We start from the raw sequence: 24248 nt of genomic DNA, 5'->3' as shown, positions 1-24248 counted from the left end.
GGGTTAGAGTCGTGGTCCAGAGACTCGTGGTTAGTCCTTAGTGTACCCCCACCCCCCGGTGAGAACTGCGGCCAGACAGGACCATCCATGGGTCTTGGGGACATTGAGTTGTTCCTAAAATTCTTTAGGTGGAAAGGGCATCCGTAAACGAGCAGTTCTTTGGTGAGTACAGTTCTTGGATATGAGATTGATGGAAGAAACATCTTTGGTACATGGCTCGCCTCGCAAAATGACTTGGAAATCCAGGGCTGTGAAGAACCAGAGGGTTCCAGAGCAGAAACGGCAGGAGAACCCCTACAGGAAGCCCAGTCTTTAATAAATGAACCGGACTCTAGGATCAGCGGCCCTGATAGTTGATCGAATACACCAGGAGGAACTTTGTAACAGAAAAAGTCTTGGCTGACCACTGCATGTTGGAATTTGCGAGGAATTTTTCCTCTAGAAGGCTCCCAGGTAATGGTTAGTAAGGGTATAGGTTGGTTGGAAGCATCTCCCGGTATTGGTATGGAAGGTGACAAGGCAAGCAGTAAACCAGGCATAGGGACCGAAATCTTGGGATACGTACAGAGTATTTCCAACTGAGAGGAAATAACAGGGGCAACCGAAAATTCCGAGGGACAAAACCATGGTTTAGCAGGAGCAGAGAAGCAAACAACAGTAGAGCTCTCCAATACTGGGAAATCTTCATTGGGAGATAATATTGTCAGTGAATCAGGAATAGTCCTTGGGATCTTCAAATCAGTAGCTTGAGAAAAAGGCAGAGCCAGGGTAGTGGTGGGAGGGAAGCTAACATCAGAAGCTGAAGTCTGTACCTCAGTGACAGGGCCCTGAGAATCAACAAGCAGCAAGTATGAACTATGAAAACTCTTAATGACAGGCACCTTAGGAGTACAAGGAGTCTTTTCCGAAACTGCAATGGCCCTAACCACAGGGGTACCTAACCTGACAAAAACATGAATTGGTGTGTTTTCTAGTGCAAAATCTCTGATCACAGGACTCCTAACCGATAGTGAGGGTGTCTGGGTTTGATTAGAGAAAAAATCAGATGTATTGATAAGTGACTTAGAAACAATTACTGAGGTTCTAGATTTGCTGGACATGTGAGAAAAAATACCCTTTAAGACAGGAGTTTTCATTTCTTCCCAGAGTAACCCCATGTTTGCTGGGGCATATTTAGACACAGTACTGAGGGACTGGGTTTCAGCAAAGGCAGAACAGCTAAATAGCTCAGATTTAAACCCCAGGACTTGTAATATATGCATGGTGACCTCAGACAGTACTAAGGAAGTAACCACAGATATGCTGATCCCTGGAGAATTAGCATGGACAGAGAAATCAGGGGGACCCCCAATCAGGATACTCCTTGTAGGAAGAGCTTCAGAATCAGAAGGAGAATCATTACCTCTCAGAGTCTCAAAACTAGTAAGACACAATTCAGCGAAAAGGGATACAGTGTGCAAGCTTTTTACTAATCTATATGAAAAAGCGTCACTTTGGGGAGAAAACCGTGCGTCAGCAAACATTCCTGGGAACATAATATGAACCCCAGGAGGGACATACAGACTACTGTATGCTTTTAACCCTAAGCTTAAAGAGGAGGAGAACTCAGACAGTACACAGGGGTGAATCATAACTGTACTGGTCTCTGAAGTAGGTATTTGGTAAGGAATGTCTGGGAAACCAGAAATTACTGCAGACTCCATAATGTGGGAACTATGCGCTGAAGCAGGGATCACCGCTATGTGGGCGACAGGCTGGTTCAGCGAAACACCCGGGAGAAGGAACTCTGCGAGCAAGCTTAGGGAAAAACCTGACTCTTGAATACATTTATCAGGAACCAGAACTTTAGCCGAAGTCTCCGGAGACGAAACTGCGGAAACTTGAGCTGAAGCAGGGGATTTATAGCAAAGAATATCTAGGGACTCCGTACGGTTATGGGAATCCCTCAATGCAACCTCTGCTGTCTGACTTGTGGACTCATTCTCTGAGGCTAAAACGAAGGCATTAACTTGGAGGCAGCAAGAATTTACAGGGGTTAATGCAGACAATGCCTGAGAGTAAAACATAGGTAATCTTCTCTCTGTATTAGGACAGACCAGGAATCTCTCCTCTGAAGCTAGGGGCGTGACCATGGCTGACAGAGAACAGGGATTTACCAAAGGAAACTCAGAGAGCTGCCCCTCAGGGGTTAATACAGAAATGACTCTGGGAACAGAACTTAGGGATTCTTTCTCTGACGGGGAAAGCGCACAGGACTGCCTAGCAGAGTTTAAAGCTGGAAAACCCTGAAGAGCTGGAGTGACAGATTCGGAGTTAGAAATAGGGGAACAAAGGGACTTATTCTCTGATAGTAGAACCTTAGTGTTGGCTAGTGAAACATATGTATTCTCCAGGGGAACCTCACAGGACTGCTCGGCAGGGGTTAAAGCTGGAAAACCCTCAAGACCTAGAGAAAGGACTTCTGAGCTAGAAATAGGAGAACTAATGAACTTATTCTCTGATACAAGAACATTAGTGCTGGGTAGAGCAACATATGTATTCTCCAGGGGGACCTCACAGGACTGATCGGCCGGGGTTAACGAAAACATATCATTGGTGTCAGGGAACCCGGCCATACACTCAGGGCAAGGATCCGTGGTAGACCAGGGATACAGCCAAGCGGCAGCGAAGCTGGCGAGGGGAGGATCCTGTTCCTTTATACAAATGTCCAATGTCATGGAAAGGATATGGAGTGTTTTTTGGGCATCAGCCAACATGAGGAGAGGGTCCTCTTTTGCTATATAAATGTCTAAAGACAAGGCCAGGGAAGAGAGTTCCTTTTGGGCGTCGTCCAATTCTAAAGGGTACACATTTTCCCAAGTTAAAGGGTAACCAGGAAAGCAAATACAAGCGGCCAGCGATTGTTTTAAGTCCCGGAGGCGGTAAACCTTCATCATGAGATCATTACGGCATTTGTTTTGCAAAGGGGTTAAACCTACAAACACAATCAGATCTTCAATCAGGGGTATTATCTCACATAGAAATTGGTATTCACACTGGGACTGGTTTACAGGCTGGGACAGGCTTTCAGACAGAAACTTACCAACCCTCACCACAGGGCGGTCCGAGTTTGTGTGGCCGAGCATACTGTCAGGGTTCTGCTCGCCACAAACCAGGACCGGACCGCGAGGCTGAGGTGGGGTTGTAAAAGCACCGACCTGAGACCGCGCAGGCTGATCCGGATTGCGCAGTTCGTAGTCATATGTCGCAGGATCAGGATTGGAGAAGACAGCGTCGTCGTTGTAGAAGCCAGGGTCAGGACAGGAGACATCAGGATAAAAATTGTTCAGGCAAGAGTTCGGCAACAGGTAGTCAGGAGAGCCCCGCTTCAGCTTAGGAGCGCGGGGTTGGCCTCTGCGCGAGCGACGACCATGGCCCATGGTACTGGTCACAGGAGATGGTAGGCAGACCAGAGTAGCACACCGCTTTGCTGCACGGGTGCACCAGTGCTACAGCGCAAGAGTCCTGAGCGGGCTAGGGAATCCTCTGTCTCAGCGCAGGAACCAGGACACGGCCTCTCTAGATTAGGGAAAGAGTAGGCCCCAGGAACCAGGAAGCTGAAGATCCACAGGGAAACCTCCGCTTCAGTGCAGGAATCCAGGAGACTGAAGAACGCAGGGACGAAACATCCGCTTCAGTGCAGGAATCCAGGAGGCTGAAGGGCGCGGGGGATACCTTTGCCTCAGTGCAGGAAAGCAGGAAGCTGAAGACATAGGGGATACCTTTGCTTCAGCGCAGGAGAACAAGCGGGAGCTTGAAGGAAGCTGAAGGACGCAGGGCGGAACCTCCGTATCAGCATAGGAGAACAAGTGGCTTGAAGGAAGCTGAAGGACGCAGGGCGGAACCTGGTATCAGCATAGGAGAACCAGCGAGGGCTTGTGGCAAAACAGTAGACATCCAGTTAGGACTATGCTCGGCAGGGAGCATTATGGGAAGACAGTACTTAAAGGCCAGCGGGCCAATCCCCGGAGGGGGGTGTGAAGGTACTGCTCCAATGAATGAATGCAAGTCTAGGTTGCAGTGATAGGCTGCACAGCTGCAGTAGATACCAGAGGGAGTGTGTATTGCTTTGGTGAGTGAATCCAGGCTGCAGCAAACATCAGGAGAGGTGCTCCAGGACTGCACACGTCTGCAAGGTAAGGCAACCAGTAAACTGCGGAGCGGATTCCTTACAAAGGGTCATCCAATGCATTATTCCTTGGGCAAGAGATGGTTTTTATCCAAACCATAATTCTTCTCCATATCCCAATATCACTGGATATACACATCTCTGGTAATATATCAATATTACATTTACAGTAATAGAGTTATTGGTTTTATTGAATACATAACACCCCTGCGATTATATATTTTAACTTCAATAACAGATCTCTTGGTACAGTAGTTTTCTTGAGGCAGATTTATGGTAACCGAAAAAATTTGCCCTGTGTATGGTGACATCGCCCATAAAATAATTCCATGCAATATCACACATCATATTTAAATAGCGGGTGTGTCTCATTCCCTACTATTTTTTAATTTATCAGAATATCGTGAGTAATCCATTTGTCATTACAAATCATACCCATATCTTTAACTTTATATCGTTTGTGTATTGAGAAAAAGACAAAGTGATAATTAGAAATGTCCCTATTAACACAACCTAGCTGGTACATTTTCCATAGTTTAGCATATTCCCAAATCCAATCCTCTAATTGTAAAAATATCTCATATGAATCACCAATGACCATATAACAATATTTTACCATTAACATAGATATCCTGTTGTACTGTGATAGATAAAATAACTATGCCTGTCTCCTTTGCTAATACACTTAGAGCATTTGCTATACTTGTCATATTACACTCTCCTATTCTCATCATACCCTAGGAACTGTGTATCAAACAATTTACCTTTAATCCTACCTTTAGAATACCACGGATAACTTTGATACTTAGTATATGTATTGATGTTATCTGTACATCAATAGTTAATTGATTATACACATTACTGGGTACCAAACAATTTACTTGAGAATCACAGTCTGCATGTTTAACATGATTATCACTAATGTTGTTCCATTAAATCTCCACCATTTTATATTATTTACTCTTAATACTCCCTGAATTATTTGATAAATTCCTCCTTATCCTTCTGCAAAACCCGGTGCCATGGCTTTCTTCACCTAAGATTCCTGTAAAGACGCACTCATAAAAATATTGCATACATCTAACAAAAGTAGTTTGTTTTTCACAATCCATTGCTGCCCCCTAAAAACTACTGTACTCCACATAAAATAATAATGTCACTGTTCTGTATACTGAGATCCCTCAGTTCCAGATCTTTCCGTCGTCGTGCTTCTTTCTTTAGGTAAAAGTTTCTTTGAAAGTTCAACTGAACATTGTTCTGAATCAGGTATTGACTCAAGTCCTTCCGGTAGCATTAATGCTTCACATCCAAATACTCGAACTGTCCATCCTCCAATGTTAAAAATAATCTGTAACATAAAAAAACTGAACAGAATCATATGTTCTTTAACCTTTAGAACCAGCTTACACCGAGCAATATATACTAACATTGAAACACTTGCGTTTGGGTTTGACATTGACACATTGTATTTGCAGAAGAGTTTCACCCATTAAAGAATAATATACAATCCTTCCCTAGCTGTAGGCCATGGCCAGGTTTCCTGAACGTTTTACTATAACTTTCATTCCTGGAAACCCCTTATTAACCCCTTATTAACTGGATTTACCTTGGCATCCCCTTTTTCTGTGGGGGCCATATTTTCTCTTGCAAAATATAATAATTTAGCTACCTGATCTTGCAATGCAGACAACCATTGAGTATCTGATAGAAAAACTATTCATCCTCCTTCCAGTCATGAACTCATACGGAGATAACTGAGTTCTCACATTGGGTGGCGCGCGAATAGACATAAAAACTCCCAGGAAATGATTAACATTGGGTTAACCATATTCTGCTAGCATAATAATATTGCAGAATGTCTTTACATTTCAGAAAGGACTTTCTTTCCTGAATATTTTAATTACCAATCATAACTAAATATAACTAATATCTCTAATATTATTAATATATACCTGTAGAGGGAGAAAGGGGGTGGCCCGGGATTAAAGGGGTTACACCCCATTTGGCCATCCCCTGACCTCACCCGGGAGTCAAAGGGTTAACTGGGCTAAGACCCAGAATAGTGATTGAACCCCTGTAATGACATGTACATGTGTATTCCCCTGTTTCCCCTGTTCCATTGTAATGTCTGGTTTAATCAGTGTCTGCATCACACACACACTAGAATCCATCCGGGAGCACAAGGGTTAATAGTCCTTTAATGATTATAGCTCTTTGTGTAATTTTCCCGCCTTTTCAGGCACCATTTTGCAGATCCCCATTGGCCGCCATTAGGGCTCAATGCATTCTAATGGAGAATCTTGTTGCTTTAGTCCTGTTTCCTGTAAAGACCAGCAGGTGGCGTCCGAGCGGGAGAGCTGCGGTTTCCCATTGAAAGTCAATGGGCCCATTGACTTCAATGGAGATTCCTCGAGGTAACTTTCGAAGAACAAGTTGGCTGCCGTCCAGACCGCAAACCGCAAAGCGGATACATTTTCAATAGGAGAGCTTTGATCACTTACAAGTCAAGGTCAACGTCAAGTGGCGTGGGAATAAACAGTTCTAGGGCCCCTAGGAATAAAATTCTTTTTGCCCCTAGTTCCTAGGCTTCCCCCCACTCGACCACAACCGGGTCCCCGAATCCTGGACCCCCGATAAGGGTCGAACCAGATGGAGCGGGTCGCGCCATAGGCTTTGCCGGCGGCGGCAGAAATGGCTCAGAAAAAGTGGAAAAAGCTGAAATTTGGTACTCCATATCTCCGGTTCCGGAGGGCCCAGCGGATCAAGGTTTAGCGTATCTGCAGTCACTGCTCCGGCATCACTGCAGAACCATCCTTGACCCTCCTGGACCAACCCGACGGAGTATGGACCCCCTTGAAAGTTCAGGACTTTTCCCTTAGACTTCAATGGCGGAGAACCCCCATTGACTTCAATGGCGGCAATTTACCATTGAAAGTCTATGGCGGAGAAGCCCGTTGTTTTCAATGGGGATTTAGTGAAAAGCTGAGATTTCTTTTTTAGCGGAGATTTTTGTATCAAAGTGAAAAATGATTTAATGGGCATTTGTGTATCTCCGGTTCCGAAGGTCGTAGCAAGTCGCTTTTTGGACCATATGGTGTCCCAGTTCTGGCAATGAGAACTGGGAAGTTTGGACCTGCTAGACCCAACGGAACCGGATATTTTAATACGTTTTAATACGTTTATGTTTATGTTTTAGACCCAGACCCAGAGGAAATTCCTTTGCATACCAGGGTAGCAGATGGCCCTAGAGGCGACCCAATGTCTAGGACTTAAGTATTGTTCAAAGGGTTTTGTCACCCTCCCTGTTTATTTGAGGGCGGAGAAGGCTCAAACCAGAGCAGTTTTTAAGTGTCCCATTTAACACCTTCCAACAAAGGTTTTCCTGCCAGAGATCCAAATGGGTAGACTGGCTGGCATTCCATTTGCACATGTGGGGCCACAGAAATGAGACCCCAGAGTTCTACTGCGCCTGTGCCAGCTAGCAGGGGGGCATGTACTAAAATGTGTTCCCACATTAAAGATTGGCTGGAGGTAATTGAAAACCAATCACAGGTACTTAATGTTAAGGATAGAGGGACAAAAGGTTTATAAACTGCTGTCCACCCTATATCCTTCGTCTTCGTTTGCTGATATGGTTACCTGATATCACCTGAATGATTACCTGATTGCTGAGAGAAATGCTACATCAAACTTCTCATTCCCCAACCCCTAAGTAAGTGTACTTCTTGTCTGTTACTGTATTATTCGTGTGTTCACCTATCCAAAGGAATAAATATACTTTATTATATCTTAAGTCTCGTTCAGTTCAAACCCAGTTATTTTTGTGTAATATTAATAGACCTGTGTAGGCTATCGTCACAATACCTTCCTCCAACAAACATGTATATTCTATAACCATGTCTGCTGTGGTAAAATACAATTTTCCTGCAACTGTTTTTATACATTAGCTGCATTAACCTATAATTTTCTTAACTATTCCTTCCATATAAACCTTTACGTATTTTTGTTTAGACTCAATTTTAAAAAGAAACCGGATCCATCTGCAGCATCTCAGTACAAATATATATATATCACCTCTATACTGCAACAATACACTGCCATTAGCTTTTTAATACATTTAAACTGTCATCTTTTTACTGGTGTCATTAATATGAAAAATGTCAAAATCCTTAAAACAAATAATTCCTAAAAAAAATATATGATAATTTTAAACTTCTACAGTGATTCTGTAATCTTGGGTGCTTGGGCTACTGGGTGAATGATGGTACTTCCAACAGTAATGTGGAAGGAGGTAGTAGGGCCAGGTTTGGGAGGAAGTATGAGGAGCTCTGTTTTAGCCATGTTGAGTTTAAGGCGTCGGAGGGCCATCCAGGATGATATAGCAGAGAGACATTCAGAGACTTTGGTTTGTACAGCAGGTGTAAGGTCGGGTGTTGAGAAATATATTTGTGTGTCGTCAGCATAGAGGTGATAATTAAACCCAAGAGATGTTATTAGGTCACCTAGAGAGAGTGTGTACAGAGAAAAGAGAAGAGGTACCAGGACCCCTGATATACGGCGGGTTCCGTTCCAGAGGCCCGCCGTATACTGAAAATTGCCGGAAAGCGGATCGGACATTTTTGCCGTTCTGCGCATGTGCAACCTATGGTATGCCCGCGCAACCTGCGATCTGCGCATGCGCGCCGGGCGCACCCGCCCGTTCTGCGCATGCGCGACTGGAAATCCGAGATGGCGGCCCCCTTCTCGGTGCCGCCGTATAAGCGGAACGCCGAATAACGGAGCGCCGAGAAGCGGGGCCCTGCTGTATATATTTGTAGAGGTATCAGTACCGTGTTAGCCGAGCTTCAATAATCAAAAATGAATAGACGATACCGTTCTGTGGCTAACGAAATGCTTTTATTTGTGCGAGCTTTCAAGGCACACTGATCTCTTGTTCCGGCGGGGTTACAATGAATAAAGCAAGCAAAGGGTTTACTTAAAAACAGTGTCTCCTGGAATGTTATCTGTGTATATCCCTCCCCCCTGTATAGATGCGATTTATGGCTAGAGGTGTTAAATGGTCCCTGAATGTTAGTGATGTAAGAGTGAGTGTGTATGTAAATATAAATGAATGAAGAGCCCACGGTGTACACAGCGCTTTACAAAAGGTGTGTGTGAGGTGGGAGTGTATATCAAAGGTGTGGGTAGGTGTAGAAATGTGAGACTGTTGCATTACTAAAAGTGTGTGTAGATACTATGTGGTCCCTATTGGTATATATATTGGGGTAAATATACCCATATTGGTATATATATTGGGATGGAATAACATGGAGTATTTGTATGTGTAAGAGACAGCTGTGTGTGCATACATATAGCGCAGTATGTATAGACATGGCCTTTAGCACTCATGGGAAGAGAGTTCACTTGTGTCAGTAATGACTCATAAAATTTCGGTCTGTGTTTAGGCCACCACTATGTGTCCAGAACAGTTGCATAAATTTGTATTCATGCAACCGTCTCTCTTTCAGTGTTCTAAGATTTCCTTTGAGTATGGCCACCCTCAGATCGTTCATCTTATGGCCAGAGTCAGAGAAATGTTCGCCAACAGGACTGTCTCTTGTTCCGCGTGTGATGCTGTGGCGATGCAGATTCATTCTCTTGTTTAGCCCCTGCCCTGTCTCACCTATGTAGTAGCAGCCCCCTGGGCATTTCATGCACATGATGAGGTACACGACATTGCTGGAATAACAGGTGGACCTTCCTCTGATTTTGTACTCCCGATTCTTGTGTGGTATTTGTATTGTGCCCGCTGTGTAGAGCATTGCGCAGGTTTTGCACCTTTGGTCCTGGCATGGTCTTGTCCCGCATTCAGTTGTACTGTTGAATACTTTACTCCTCACCATCATTTTCTTGAGATTATGGGGTTGACTGTATGATAATAAGGGTGCTTCAGGGAAGACCTGTTGCAGTCTTGTATCTTCCTGGAGAATGGGTTGTAGTTCCCTGGCGATCTTGCGTAGGGCTTCTAGGTGTGGGTTATATGTGACCAACCAAGGTACCCTGTCGCTTGTCTCTTTCTGTCTGTACTCAAGGAGATCACTTCTTGGTATTCTGGCAGCTTTGTGGATTTGCTGGCTAGACCATATATATATATTTATATACATATACCGTATATACATATATATGAGGCACTCATGTTTTTCTATCGCCCTGCGTGTTATCATATCGCTCTGCGTGTTATCATATCGCTCTGCGTGTTATTATATTGCTCTGCATGTTATTATATCGTTCGGCGTGTTATTATATCGCTCTGCGTGTTATTATATTGCTCTGCATGTTATTATATCGTTCGGCGTGTTATTATATCGCTCTGCGTGTTATTATATCGCTCTGCATGTTATTATATCGTTCGGCATGTTATTATATCTCTCTGCGTGTTATTATAATCAGTCTGTGTTATTATATCGCCCTGCGTGTTGTTATATCGCCCTGCGTGTTATCATAATCAGTCTGCATGTTATTATATAGCTCTGCGTGTTATTATATCGCTCTGCATGTTATTATATCGCTCTGCGTGTTATTATATCGCTCTGCATGTTATTATATCTCTCTGCGTGTGATTATATCTGAGTGTTATATCGCTCTGCATTTTAATATATCGCTCTGCGTGTTATTATATCACTCTGCGTGTTATTATATCACTCTGCGTGTTATTATATCGCCCTGCGTGTTATTATATCGCTCTGCGTGTTATTATATCGCCCTGCGTGTTATTATATCGCCCTGCGTGTTATTATATCGCCCTGCGTGTTATTATATCGCTCTGCGTGTTATTATATCTCTCTGCGTGTTATAATATCTCTCTGCGTGTTATTATATCGCTCTGCGTGTTATTATATCGCCCTGCGTGTTATTATATCACTCTGCATGTTAGAATATCTCTCTGCGTGTTATTATATCGCCCTGCGTGTTATTATATCGCTCTGCATGTTAGAATATCTCTCTGCGTGTTATTATATCACTCTGCATGTTAGAATATCTCTCTGCGTGTTATTATATCGCCCTGCGTGTTATTATATCGCTCTGCATGTTAGAATATCTCTCTGCGTGTTATTATATCGCTCTGCGTGTTATTATATCGCCCTGCGTGTTATAATATATCGCTCTGCGTGTTATTATATTGCTCTGCGTGTTATTATATCGCCCTGCGTATTATTATTATCAGTCTGCGTGTTATTATATATCTCTCTATGTAGTTGATGGTAAGTGGGCGCTGCAGGCGATGTATGCTGTTTGAGGGGAGCACTATAATCCAGTAAACAAATTGATGCTGTATAATAATAATAATAATAATAATAATAACACCCTCCCCGGTGTGTGTAGTTTAGTATAATGCTGTGATTATCGTTTCGGTCTCGGGACACCTCACTGCCCCTCAGGGCCCCCCACTGCCCCTCTGGACACGGACACCTCACTGCCCCTCAGGGCCCCCCACTGCCCCTCAGGACACAGACACGTCACTGGCCCTCAGGACAAGGACACCTCACTGCCCCTCAGGACACCTCACTGCCCCTCAGGACACGGATACCTCACTGCCCCTCTGGACCCCTCAGGACACGGACACCTCACTGCCCCTCAGGACCCCTCACTGCCCCTCAGGACACCTCACTGCACCTCAGGACCCCTCACTGCCCCACAGGACCCTCAGGACACCTCACTGCCCCTCAGGACCCCTCACTGCCCCTCAGGACACCTCACTGCCCCTCAGGACACCTCACTGCCCCCCACTGTCCCTCAGGGCCCCCCCACTGTCCCTCAGGACACCTCACTGCCCCTCAGGACCCCCCACTGCCCCTCAGGACACCTCACTGACCCTCAGGACACCTCACTGCCCCTCAGGGTCCCCCACTGTCCCTCAGGGCCCCTCAGGACACCTCACTGCCCCTCAGGACCCCCCACTGCCCCTCAGGACACCTCACTGACCCTCAGGACACCTCACTGCCCCTCAGGGTCCCCCACTGCCCCTCAGGCCCCCCCACTGTCCCTCAGGACACCTCACTGCCCCTCAGGACCCCTCAGGACACTTCACTGCCCCTCAGGACACCTCACTGCCCCTCAGGACCCCTCACTGCCCCCCACTGTCTCTCAGGACCCCTCACTGCCCCTCGGGACACCTCACTGCTCTGCACTCCCTGGCAGTGACAGGGTTACATTCCCAGAACTCCCTTGTCTTGCCTCTAAAAATCAGCTATGCTGCCTTCCCATTGGTTCCTCTACCATCTGCCTGTGCTGTGGTCTTATTGGCTGCTTGGTCTGCCAGTCACGTATCCTGCTCTGTGATTGGCTAGCCTCTCCCGCGTTCTGCTCTGTGATACGTTCGCCGCATCCACTGTAGACAAATGAAATAAAAAAAGGTTAGTGGTGTGTGTGTGTGTGTGTGTGTGTGTGTGTGTGTGTGTGTGTGTGTGTGTGTGTGTGTGTGTGTGTGTGTGTGTGTGTGTGTGTGTGTGTGTGTGTGTGTGTGTGTGTGTGTGTGTGTGTGTGTGTGTGTGTGTGTGTGTGTGTGTGTGTGTTACAGTAATGTCTCTCATACAGTATATAGAAGTGTGTGTGTGTGTTACTGTGTGTGTGTGTGTTACTGTGTGTGTGTGTGTGTGTGTGTGTGTGTGTGTGTGTGTGTTACTGTGTGTGTGTGTTACTGTGTGTGTGTGTGTGTGTGTGTGTGTGTGTGTGTGTGTGTGTGTTACAGTAATGGCTCTCATACAGTATATAGAAGTGTGTGTGTGTGTTACTGTGTGTGTGTGTGTGTGTGTGTCTCTGTTTGTGTGTGTGTGTGTGTGTGTGTGTTACAGTAATGTCTCTCATACAGTATATAGAAGTGTGTGTGTGTGTTACAGTAATGTCTCTCATACAGTATATAGAAGTGTGTGTGTCTGTGTGTGTGTGTGTGTTACTGTGTGTGTTACTGTGTGTGTGTGTGTGTGTTACTGTGTGTGTTACTGTGTGTGTGTGTGTGTGTGTGTTACTGTGTGTGTGTGTGTTACAGTAATGTCTCTCATACAGTATATAGAAGTGTGTGTGTGTGTGTGTGTGTGTGTGTGTGTGTGTGTTACTGTGTGTGTGTGTGTGTTACAGTAATGTCTCTCATACAGTATAAAGAAGTGTGTGTGTGTGTGTGTGTGTGTTACTGTGTGTGTGTGTGTGTGTGTGTGTGTGTTACAGTAATGTCTCTCATACAGTATATAGAAGTGTGTGTGTTACTGTAATGTCTCTCATACAGTATATAGAAGTGTGTGTGTGTGTGTGTGTGTGTGTGTGTCTGTGTCTGTGTCTGTGTTACAGTAATGTCTCTCATACAGTATATAGAAGTGTGTGTGTGTGTGTTACAGTAATGTCTCTCATACAGTATATAGAAGTGTGTGTGTGTGTGTGTCTGTGTTACAGTAATGTCTCTCATACAGTATATAGAAGTGTGTGTGTGTGTGTTACAGTAATGTCTCTCATACAGTATATAGAAGTGTGTGTGTGTGTGTGTGTGTGTTACAGTAATGTCTCTCATACAGTATATAGAAGTGTGTGTGTGTGTGTGTGTGTCTGTGTTACAGTAATGTCTCTCATACAATATATAGAAGTGTGTGTGTGTGTGTGTGTGTTAGTGTAATGTCTCTCATACAGTATATAGAAGTGTGTGTGTGTCTGTGTTACAGTAATGTCTCTCATACAGTATATAGAAGTGTGTGTGTGTGTGTCTTACAGTATATAGAAATGTCTCTCTCATACAATATATAGAAGTGTGTGTGTGTGTGTGTTACAGTGTATAGAAATCTCTCATACAGTATATAGAAGTGTGTGTGTGTTACAGTGTATAGAAATCTCTCATACAGTATATAGAAGTGTGTGTGTGTGTTACAGTGTATAGAAATCTCTCATACAGTATATAGAAGTGTGTGTGTGTGTGTGTGTGTGTGTTACAGTATATAGAAATGTCTCTCTCATACAATATATAGAAGTGTGTGTTACAGTATATAGAAATGTCTCTCTCATACAGTATATAGAAGTGTGTGTGTGTGTGTTACAGTATATAGAAATGTCTCTCTCTCATACAATATATAGAAATGTCTCTCTCATACAGTATATAGAAGTGTGTGTGACTTTGCGTGTGCACAGCAGTAACACACGGGACATAATAATATAACACATAAGGCCTCGGGCATGGTCAGCGCATAATGCTGAGGCGCGCTCACGCTTACCAGTGAGCCCCTGCAGCCGCAATGAGAGCCACTTTAGCAGGGGCTCGTGCACGCTTCCGCAAGCGTGCGGAAGCGTGGGTCTTAGGAAAATTTTACATTCGCGCGCTCACGGGAGCGCAGGGCCGGTTACGTGAGCAGTTCGCCAAATGAGGGCGAACCAGCTCCGTGACATCACTGGCCCGCCCCCCGACGCCTCCGGACGGCGCGCTAACCAAGGCCAGGGAAAGCACCCGCTTTCCCTCAGCCTCAGCGCGCCTCCGCACGCCCGCTTTCCCTCAGCCTCAGCGTGCCTCCGCACGCCCGCTTTCCCTCAGCCTCAGCGCGCCTCCGCACGCCCGCTTTCCCTCAGCCTCAGCGAGCCTCCGCACGCCCGCTTTCCCTCAGCCTCAGCGCGCCTCCGCACGCCCGCTTTCCCTCAGCCTCAGCGCGCCTCCGCACGCCCGCTTTCCCTCAGCCTCAGCGCGACTCCGCACGCCCGCTTTCCCTCAGCCTCAGCGCGCCTCCGCACACCCGCTTTCCCTCAGCCTCAGCGCGCCTCCGCACACCCGCTTTCCCTCAGCCTCAGCGCGCCTCCGCACACCCGCTTTCCCTCAGCCTCAGCGCGCCTCCGCACGCCCGCTTTCCCTCAGCCTCAGCGCGCCTCCGCACGCCCGCTTTCCCTCAGCCTCAGCGAGCCTCCGCACCCGCTTTCCCTCAGCCTCAGCGAGCCTCCGCACGCCCGCTTTCCCTCAGCCTCAGCGCGCCTCCGCACGCCCGCTTTCCCTCAGCCTCAGCGCGCCTCCGCACGCCCGCTTTCCCTCAGCCTCAGCGCGCCTCCGCACGCCCGCTTTCCCTCAGCCTCAGCGCGCCTCCGCACCCGCTTTCCCTCAGCCTCAGCGCGCCTCCGCACCCGCTTTCCCTCAGCCTCAGCGCGCCTCCACACGCCCGCTTTCCCTCAGCCTCAGCGCGCCTCCGCACGCCCGCTTTCCCTCAGCGCGCCTCCGCACCCGCTTTCCCTCAGCGCGCCTCCGCACGCCCGCTTTCCCTCAGCCTCAGCGCGCCTCCGCACGCCCGCTTTCCCTCAGCGCGCCTCCGCACGCCCGCTTTCCCTCAGCCTCAGCGCGCCTCCGCACCCGCTTTCCCTCAGCCTCAGCGCGCCTCCGCACGCCCGCTTTCCCTCAGCGCGCCTCCGCACCCGCTTTCCCTCAGCCTCAGTGCGCCTCCGCGCCCGCTTTCCCTCAGCCTCAGCGCGCCTCCGCACGCCCGCTTTCCCTCAGCGCGCCTCCGCACCCGCTTTCCCTCAGCCTCAGCGCGCCTCCGCACGCCCGCTTTCCCTCAGCCTCAGCGCGCCTCCGCACGCCCGCTTTCCCTCAGCCTCAGCGCGCCTCCGCACGCCCGCTTTCCCTCAGCGCGCCTCCGCACGCCCGCTTTCCCTCAGCCTCAGCGCGCCTCCGCACCCGCTTTCCCTCAGCCTCAGTGCGCCTCCGCACCCGCTTTCCCTCAGCCTCAGCGAGCCTCCGCACGCCCGCTTTCCCTCAGCCTCAGCGCGCCTCCGCACGCCCGCTTTCCCTCAGCCTCAGCGCGCCTCCGCACGGGCTGAGTCACTGTGGACGCAGCCTAAAGGGAATAAGCGCTTCAGACCTAAAGTAACATTAGGAGCGGGAGTGCCTGCCCTGCAGAGCTCACAATCTGAGTGGGGAGAGGAGGTCTCCCAGAGACGGTAGGAGGGAGTTCTGGTAAGTGTGTCTGTGTTGTACCAGCCACGGAAGCCCTGGGGTGCGTCTATTCCATCACAATAGAACAGCAGTATGGGCGATGTTTCAGCGAAGGCTGCGCTTATAGTGACAGCGACGCGACGGCAAAACAAATGCATTGCCGCTGTTGCGTGCGCTTATAGTAAGCGTGATGCAAAGGTGCGTGCACATACACACAATAGGCACACCTATATTTATAATTGGTATTTATTAGAAAGTGCACGCTATATAGCAATCACATAAATATATACATTATCCGGCCTAACCCTATATAGCAATCACATAAATATATACATTATCCGGCCTAACCCTATATAGCAATCACATAAATATATACATTATCCGGCCTAACCCTATATAGCAATCACATAAATATATACATTATCCGGCCTAACCCTATATAGCAATCACATAAATATATACATTATCCGGCCTAACCCTATATAGCAATCACATAAATATATACATTATCCGGCCTAACCCTATATAGCAATCACATAAATATATACATTATCCGGCCTAACCCTATATAGCAATCACATAAATATATACATTATCCGGCCTAACCCTATATAGCAATCACATAAATATATACATTATCCTAACCCAAGGGCTGGAGCAGCAAGTGGAGCCGCACATGACAAATAAGTAAAGAAGAATGTGTGTTATAATCCAACAATCCTATGTTAGTTACACAGTAGATGCGGTTGAAAAAAGACATTTGTCCATAAAGTTCAACCTGTCTTAGATTTAGATGACAGATACTTTATCCTATATCTGTACTTACAGTATATAGATCCAGAGGAAGCAAACACAAACCCCAGTGTCATATCATCCAATAATATCTCATAAGGGAAAATAAATTCCTTCCCGACTCCAAATATCGGATTACTCCCTGGATCAACATCCTTCCCGTGTTTACTTATTTGGTATATCCCTGTTTACCTTTCCTTTCTAACAAGACGCCCAACCGTTTTTTTGAACATATCTATTGTATCTGCCATCACAGTCTCTGGGTAATGAATCCCGCACTGTAACTGCCCTTACTGTACAGATCCCTTTCCTGCTGGTGAAATCTCCTTTCCTCCAACCTTAAAGCTACGCCCCAGTCACTGCGCGCGTCGGAGCGCCTGGTGGAGCGTGCACCAGTTTCAGCCGCGATCTGTGGTATGGGACGCGCGTCCAGAGAAGAGCAGGAGATCATGATGGGGGTGGGGGGCGCAGCCATGACGTCACGCGGCTGGTTCACCCTCATTGGCTGAACCTCCGCCGTGATGTGGCCATCTCTCGCCCGCTACGCCAAAAGACAAAATTCTCGTCTTTTGGGAAAGGTGGTCGCATATCGCGCTTTCTGCAGGCGCTCGCGGGTAGTAACCATAGCGCCAGCAGTGGGGACGACGCCCAAGGGATGGCCCCGAGTCCTTTGTACTGCCCGTGGGATGAATAGTTAATTTGAAAGCTCCTTGTATTGTCCCCGAATATATTTGTATACAGTTATCACATCCCCTCTTAGACGCCTCTTTTCTAATGTAAATAAGTCTAATTTAGCTAGTCTCTCCTCATAAATCAGATTATCCCCCCCCTGTATTAATGTGGGCGAAGTCTCTATGTCCTGGAATATAATACATGGCTTTTTTCTCTTACCTGTGATGTGCGACTTACTTTGCTGCTCCATCCCTTGGGTTAGGGCAGGGGTGCACAATCTTCCCCCCTGTACCCCCGGCCGGCTCGCCCCCCTCCATACCTTGGGTTAGGGCAGGGGTGCACAATCTTTCCCCCCTGTACCCCCGGCCGGCTCGCCCCCCTCCATCCCTTGGGTTAGGACAGGGGTGCACAATCTTTCCCCCCTGTACCCCCTGCCGGCTCGCCCCCCTCCATCCCTTGGGTTAGGGCAGGGGTGCACAATCTTTTCCCCCTGTACCCCCTGCCGGCTCGCCCCCCTCCATACCTTGGGTTAGGGCAGGGGTGCACAATCTTTCCCCCCTGTACCCCCTGCCGGCTCGCCCCCCTCCGTCCCTTGGGTTAGGGCAGGGGTGCACAATCTTTTCCCCCCTGTACCCCCTGCCGGCTCGCCCCCCTCCATACCTTGGGTTAGGGCAGGGGTGCACAATCTTTCCCCCTGTACCCCCGGCCGGCTCCCCCCCTCCATACCTTGGGTTAGGGCAGGGGTGCACAATCTTTCCCCCTGTACCCCCGGCCGGCGCGCCCCCCTCCATACCTTGGCTCTGATGTCACGTTGCCACGTGACCCCCATAGTGTCATTTTACGCCAGAAGACGTCTGCTCCAAGGTAAGTGAGTTACAGAGGCCTTCGCTGCTCCCCGGCATTTCATTTAAATGCCTTCGGGAAGCGCGCGGGACCTCTGTAACTCCCGCGCCCCCCGCAGAGAATCTCGTGCCCCCCAGTTTGCACACCCCAGGGTTAGGGTAATGTGTGCGGCTGTCCCCTTATTTCTCTGTATTGTATATTTATGACACATGCACTTGACTTGCAACTCAAGTTGCTGAGGTTTGTGTGTGTGTGTGTTTGTGTGTGTGTGTGTGTGTACATATGGTCTCAATGACAGCATTGTGTATCTCCCTACATGTGTTTGTTTTTCATATTGATATATTCAAATCAATGTATATATAGTCTGGTCTATGAGAGGTTATTGTTTATTTTGTATAATAGCTGTGTGTGTGCGCGCGCGTGTGCGCGTGTGTGCGCGTGCGTGTGCGCGTGTGTGCGTGTGCGTGTGTGTGTGTGCGTGTGTGTGTGCGCGCGTGTGTGTGTGTGCGCGTGCGTGTGTGTGTGCGTGTAATGCACGGAAAGCAGTGCCTCTTTACTAGAGCATTATGTCCAGTATATATACACAGTGTGGAGAGCTGTGCTGTCCCTGTGCTGGACACGTGTCTCCGCAGGCTCCGACCCCCTCGGACCCCCTCGGACATGGCCGCGTTCAGCCGCACAGAGTTCTATCAGCAGCTTGTTCATGGTTGTGTCATCCCCACGGCCCAGCAAGGGCTGGGGCAGATCTGGGTGCTGCTTCTCGTCTGCCTGGGCTGCAGGGTGCTGTGGAGTCTGGGTGAGACCCTCCCCTGTTTATACAGGACCCCTTTATATACAGAGAGGAGACCCCCCTCATATACACATAGAGAGGAGACCCCCCTCATACAGAGAGAGGAGACCCCCCTCATACAGAGAGAGGTGACCCCCCTCATATATACAGAGAGAGACGACCCCCCTCATATATACACAGAGAGGAGACCCCCCCTCATATATACAGAGAGGCTACCCCCCTCATATATACAGAGAGAGGAGACCCCCCTCATATACACAGAGAGGACCCCCCCCCTCTCATAAATACAGAGAGAGGAACCCCCCCTCTCATATATACAGAGAGAGGAGATCTGTAACAGGGACTTATCCCTGTTAAAGAAACTTGCCTCTAATCCAGCAGTGTGCTGGTTAATTGCATACCAGCAATTAACCAACTCCACCAGGCTGATTAGAGCTCTCAGAAATAGCCTGTTCTGAGACAGGAAGGGGGATTCCTTAGTCTCACAATTGGGTGCTGACCCAAGGAAAGACAGACCAGAGTGTTCCCTAGTCAACAACTGGGCTGACCTGGGGAACAAACAGATGTCTTGAGCTGCACAGAGACTGCAGGCTGACAGCAAGATAAAGGGGACAAGATTTCTAAACCTGGATCCTGATATTTCTATAGCACACAAGGGTGCGGACCCAGGAGAGCAGAGAAGCCTTTCCCTACAGCTACAGAAACAGATAAGACTTTCTTATGGGACTGTTGTATATCCGTATAAATGTATATATATTTGGGGCTGGTATTTAGCTTAGCTAAACCACCCTTTTAGAGAGGGCTGGACTACATGTGCATATATTCTCCAAAGTGGAGTAGGTTTTCTTTTGCTTAAATGTTTTTGCTGTGTTAAAGGGACAGGCGCAATAAAGCCTAATTTTAGTTTCACTTTAAACGGTCTCCATTGCGTACCTCTGAACACGTCTCTTACAAGACCCCCCCTCATATACACAGAAAGGAGACTCCCCCCACCCCCCATATAAACAGAAAGAGGAGACACCCCCCTCATATATACAGAGAGGAGACCCCCCCCACCCTCATATATACAGAGAGATCAGACCCCCCCCCCCCTGATATATCCCCCTTCCCAGAGAGGAGATATATGTATTATATGTATATATGAGTGACGGTGTCTCCCCCTCCCGCAGCGCTCCCCTCCTGCATGAAGCACCTTCTCACCATCGCTGGCGGCTTCTTCTGTCTCTATCACTTCTTCCAGCTGCAGATGATCTGGGTCGTGTTGCTCAGTCTGCTCTGTTACCTGGTACTGTTCCTGTGCCGCCGCTCTCAGCACCGGGGCGTCCTGCTGTCCCTCACCATCCTCATCTACCTGCTCATGGGGTGAGAGCCTGTCCCCTCCTGTCACCGCGCACACGCGGCCTGTCCCCTCCTGTCACTGCACACACACACAGGGACACGCAGCCTGTCCCCTCTTGTCACTGCACACACACACACAGGGACACGCAGCCTGTCCCCTCCTGTCACCGCGCACACGCGGCCTGTCCCCTCCTGTCACCGCGCACACGCGGCCTGTCCCCTCCTGTCACCGCGCACACGCGGCCTGTCCCCTCCTGTCACCGCGCACAAGCGGCCTGTCCCCTCCTGTCACCGCGCACAAGCGGCCTGTCCCCTCCTGTCACCGCGCACACGCAGCCTGTCCCCTCCTGTCACCGCGCACACGCGGCCTGTCCCCTCCTGTCACTGCACACACACACAGGGACACGCAGCCTGTCCCCTCCTGTCACTGCGCACACACGCAGCCTGTCCCCTCCTGTCACCGCGCACACGCGGCCTGTCCCCTCCTGTCACTGCACACACACACAGGGACACGCAGCCTGTCCCCTCCTGTCACTGCGCACACACGCAGCCTGTCCCCTCCTGTCACTGCGCACACACACAGTCTGTCCCCTCCTGTCACTGCGCACACGCGGCCTGTCCCCTCCTGTCACCGCGCACACGCGGCCTGTCCCCTCCTGTCACCGCGCACACGCGGCCTGTCCCCTCCTGTCACCGCGCACACGCGGCCTGTCCCCACCTGTCACCGCGCACACGCGGCCTGTCCCCTCCTGTCACCGCGCACACGCACACACACACTCACACACTCACGGACACGCAGCCTGCCCCCGCCGAGCACTGCACACACTCACACACACACTCACACGGACACACACACACACACGGACACGCAGCCAGTCCCCTCATGTCACTGCACACTTACTCACACACACACTCACACACACGGACACACACACGGACACACACACGGACACGCAGCCTGTCCCCTCCTGTCACTGCACACTTACTCACACACACACTCACACACACGGTCACACACACGGACACGCAGCCTGTCCCCTCTTGTCACTGCACACTCACACACACACACACACGGACACGCAGCCTGTCCCCTCCTGTCACTGCACACACACACACACTCACACACGGACACACGGACAAACGGACACACACACACACACGGACACACACACGGACACGCAGCCTGTCCCCTCCTGTCACTGCACACACACACACTCACACACACTCACACACACGGACACACACACACACACAGGGACACGCAGCCTGTCCCCCTTGTATCTCATGACTCTGTTGCCCACAGGGAGATGCATATGGTGGACACAGTCAGTTGGCACAAGATGAGAGGTTAGTGTATACCAGACGACCTCTGACCTGTGACTCCCACCCCATGGTCATTATTTCTCCCTCATCTCATTTCGTGCCCCCTCCCTTCTTCCCTCTCCTCACCTCTCTCCGTCTCCTCTTCCCATCACCTCTCTCCTCCCTCCTCATCTCTTCACCTATATTTTCTCCTCTTTTCATCGCTTTTCTCTCCCCTCTTCTTTCTCTCCCCCCTTCTTTCTCTCCCCTCTTCTTTCTCTCCCCTCTTCTTTCTCTCCCCCCTTCTTTCTCTCCCCCCTTCTTTCTCTCCCCTCTTCTTTCTCTCCCCTCTTCTTTCTCATCTTCTTTCTCTCCCCTCTTCTTTCTCTCTCATCTTCTTTCTCATCTTCTTTCTCTCCCCTTCTCTTCCCCTCCCCCTTCTCTTCCCCTCCCCCTTCTCTTCCCCTCCCCCCTTCTCTTCCCCTCCCCCCCATTCTCTTCCCCTCCCCCCCTCCTCTTCCCCCCCCCCTTCCTTCCCCCCCCTTCTCTTCCCCTCCCCCCTTCTCTTCCCCTCCCCCCTTCTCTTCCTCTTACCCCCCCTTCTCTCTCCCCCCTCCCTCCGCAGGTGCCCAGATGATCGTGGCGATGAAGGCCGTGTCCCTGGGCTTTGATGTGGATCGGGGGCACGTCCCGTCCATCCCGTCCCCCGTGGAGTTCATGGGTTATGTGTATTTCGTGGGCACGGTCATCTTCGGACCCTGGATTACATTCACCAGCTACCTGCAGGCAGTGCGGGGGCGGGGCCTGGTGAGGGGGCGGGGCCTGGTGAGGGGGCGGGGCCTGGTGAGGGGGTGGGGCCTGGTGAGGGGTGGGGCCTGGTGAGGGGGCGGGGCCTGGTGAGGGGGCGGGGCCTGGTGAGGGGTACAGATTATTCTGTCCCCTTCAATTTAAATTTAATGGGACAAAATCTTCACAGCACAAACTTCTCTCTCATCCGTCCCCCTCCCTGTCACACTGCCCCCCACTCCCTGTCACACTGCCTCCCCCCCACTCCCTGTCACACTGCCTCCCCCCCACTCCCTGTCACACTGCCTCCCCCCCACTCCCTGTCACACTGCCTCCCCCCCACTCCCTGTCACACTGCCTCCCCCCCACTCCCTGTCACACTGCCTCCCCCCCACTCCCTGTCACACTGCCTCCCCCCCACTCCCTGTCACACTGCCTCCCCCCCACTCCCTGTCACACTGCCTCCCCCCCACTCCCTGTCACACTGCCCCCCCCTCCCTGTCACACTGCCTCCCCCCCACTCCCTGTCACACTGCCTCCCCCCCACTCCCTGTCACACTGCCTCCCCCCCACTCCCTGTCACACTGCCTCCCCCCCACTCCCTGTCACACTGCCTCCCCCCCACTCCCTGTCACACTGCCTCCCCCCCCCTCCCTGTCACACTGCCCCCCCACTCCCTGTCAGACTGCCTCCCCCCCACTCCCTGTCACACTGCCTCCCCCCCACTCCCTGTCACACTGCCTCCCCCCCCCTCCCTGTCACACTGCCCCCCCACTCCCTGTCAGACTGCCTCCCCCCCTCCCTGTCACACTGCCCCCCCACTCCCTGTCACACTGCCTCCCCCCCTCCCTGTCACACTGCCTCCCCCCCTCCCTGTCACACTGCCTCCCCCCCTCCCTGTCACACTGCCCCCCCACTCCCTGTCACACTGCCCCCCCACTCCCTGTCACACTGCCCCCCCACTCCCTGTCACACTGCCCCCCCACTCCCTGTCACACTGCCTCCCCCCCCTCCCTGTCACACTGCCCCCCCACTCCCTGTCACACTGCCTCCCCCCCTCCCTGTCACACTGCCCCCCCACTCCCTGTCACACTGCCCCCCCACTCCCTGTCACACTGCCTCCCCCCCACTCCCTGTCACACTCCCCCCCCTACTCCCTGTCACACTGCCCCCCCCACTCCGTCACACTGCCCCCCACTCCCTGTCACACTGCCCCCCCCCCACTCCCTGTCACACGGCCCCCCACTCCCTGTCACACTGCCCCCCCACTCCCTGTCACACTGCCCCCCCCACTCCCTGTCACACTGCCCCCCCACTCCCTGTCACACTGCCCCCCCCCACTCCCTGTCACACTGCCCCCCCACTCCCTGTCACACTGCCCCCCCTCACTCCCCCCCCACTCCCTGTCACACTGCCCCCCCACTCCCTGTCACACTGCCCCCCCACTCCCTGTCACACTGCCCCCCCACTCCATCACACTGCCCCCCCACTCCCTGTCACACTGCCTCCCCCCCACTCCCTGTCACACTGCCCCCCCACTCCCTGTCACACTGCCCCCCCCACTCCCTGTCACACTGCCCCCCCACTCCCTGTCACACTGCCCCCCCACTCCCTGTCACACTGCCCCCCCCTCC

At 50.5% G+C, this 24248-nt stretch overlaps 1 protein-coding gene across 1 annotated transcript in view; it reads left to right on the top strand.

Annotated features, from left to right (window-relative positions):
- The first annotated feature begins 12472 nt into the window (after window positions 1-12472).
- LOC142476293 (protein-serine O-palmitoleoyltransferase porcupine-like) overlaps window positions 12473-24248 on the top strand; it is a 12649-nt gene continuing 873 nt past the window's right edge. The window contains 5 exon segments of the mRNA XM_075581741.1: window positions 12473-12561; window positions 19031-19194; window positions 20358-20550; window positions 21830-21873; window positions 22454-22635. Coding sequence (XP_075437856.1) covers window positions 19059-19194; window positions 20358-20550; window positions 21830-21873; window positions 22454-22635 — 555 coding nt within the window. The 5' untranslated portion in view covers window positions 12473-12561; window positions 19031-19058.

The sequence above is a fragment of the Ascaphus truei genome, unplaced genomic scaffold (genome assembly GCF_040206685.1).
Source record: "Ascaphus truei isolate aAscTru1 unplaced genomic scaffold, aAscTru1.hap1 HAP1_SCAFFOLD_1548, whole genome shotgun sequence".
Taxonomy (NCBI): domain Eukaryota; kingdom Metazoa; phylum Chordata; class Amphibia; order Anura; family Ascaphidae; genus Ascaphus; species Ascaphus truei.
Note: the sequence above shows the minus strand (reverse complement) of the source record. Positions and strands in the feature narration are given on the sequence as shown.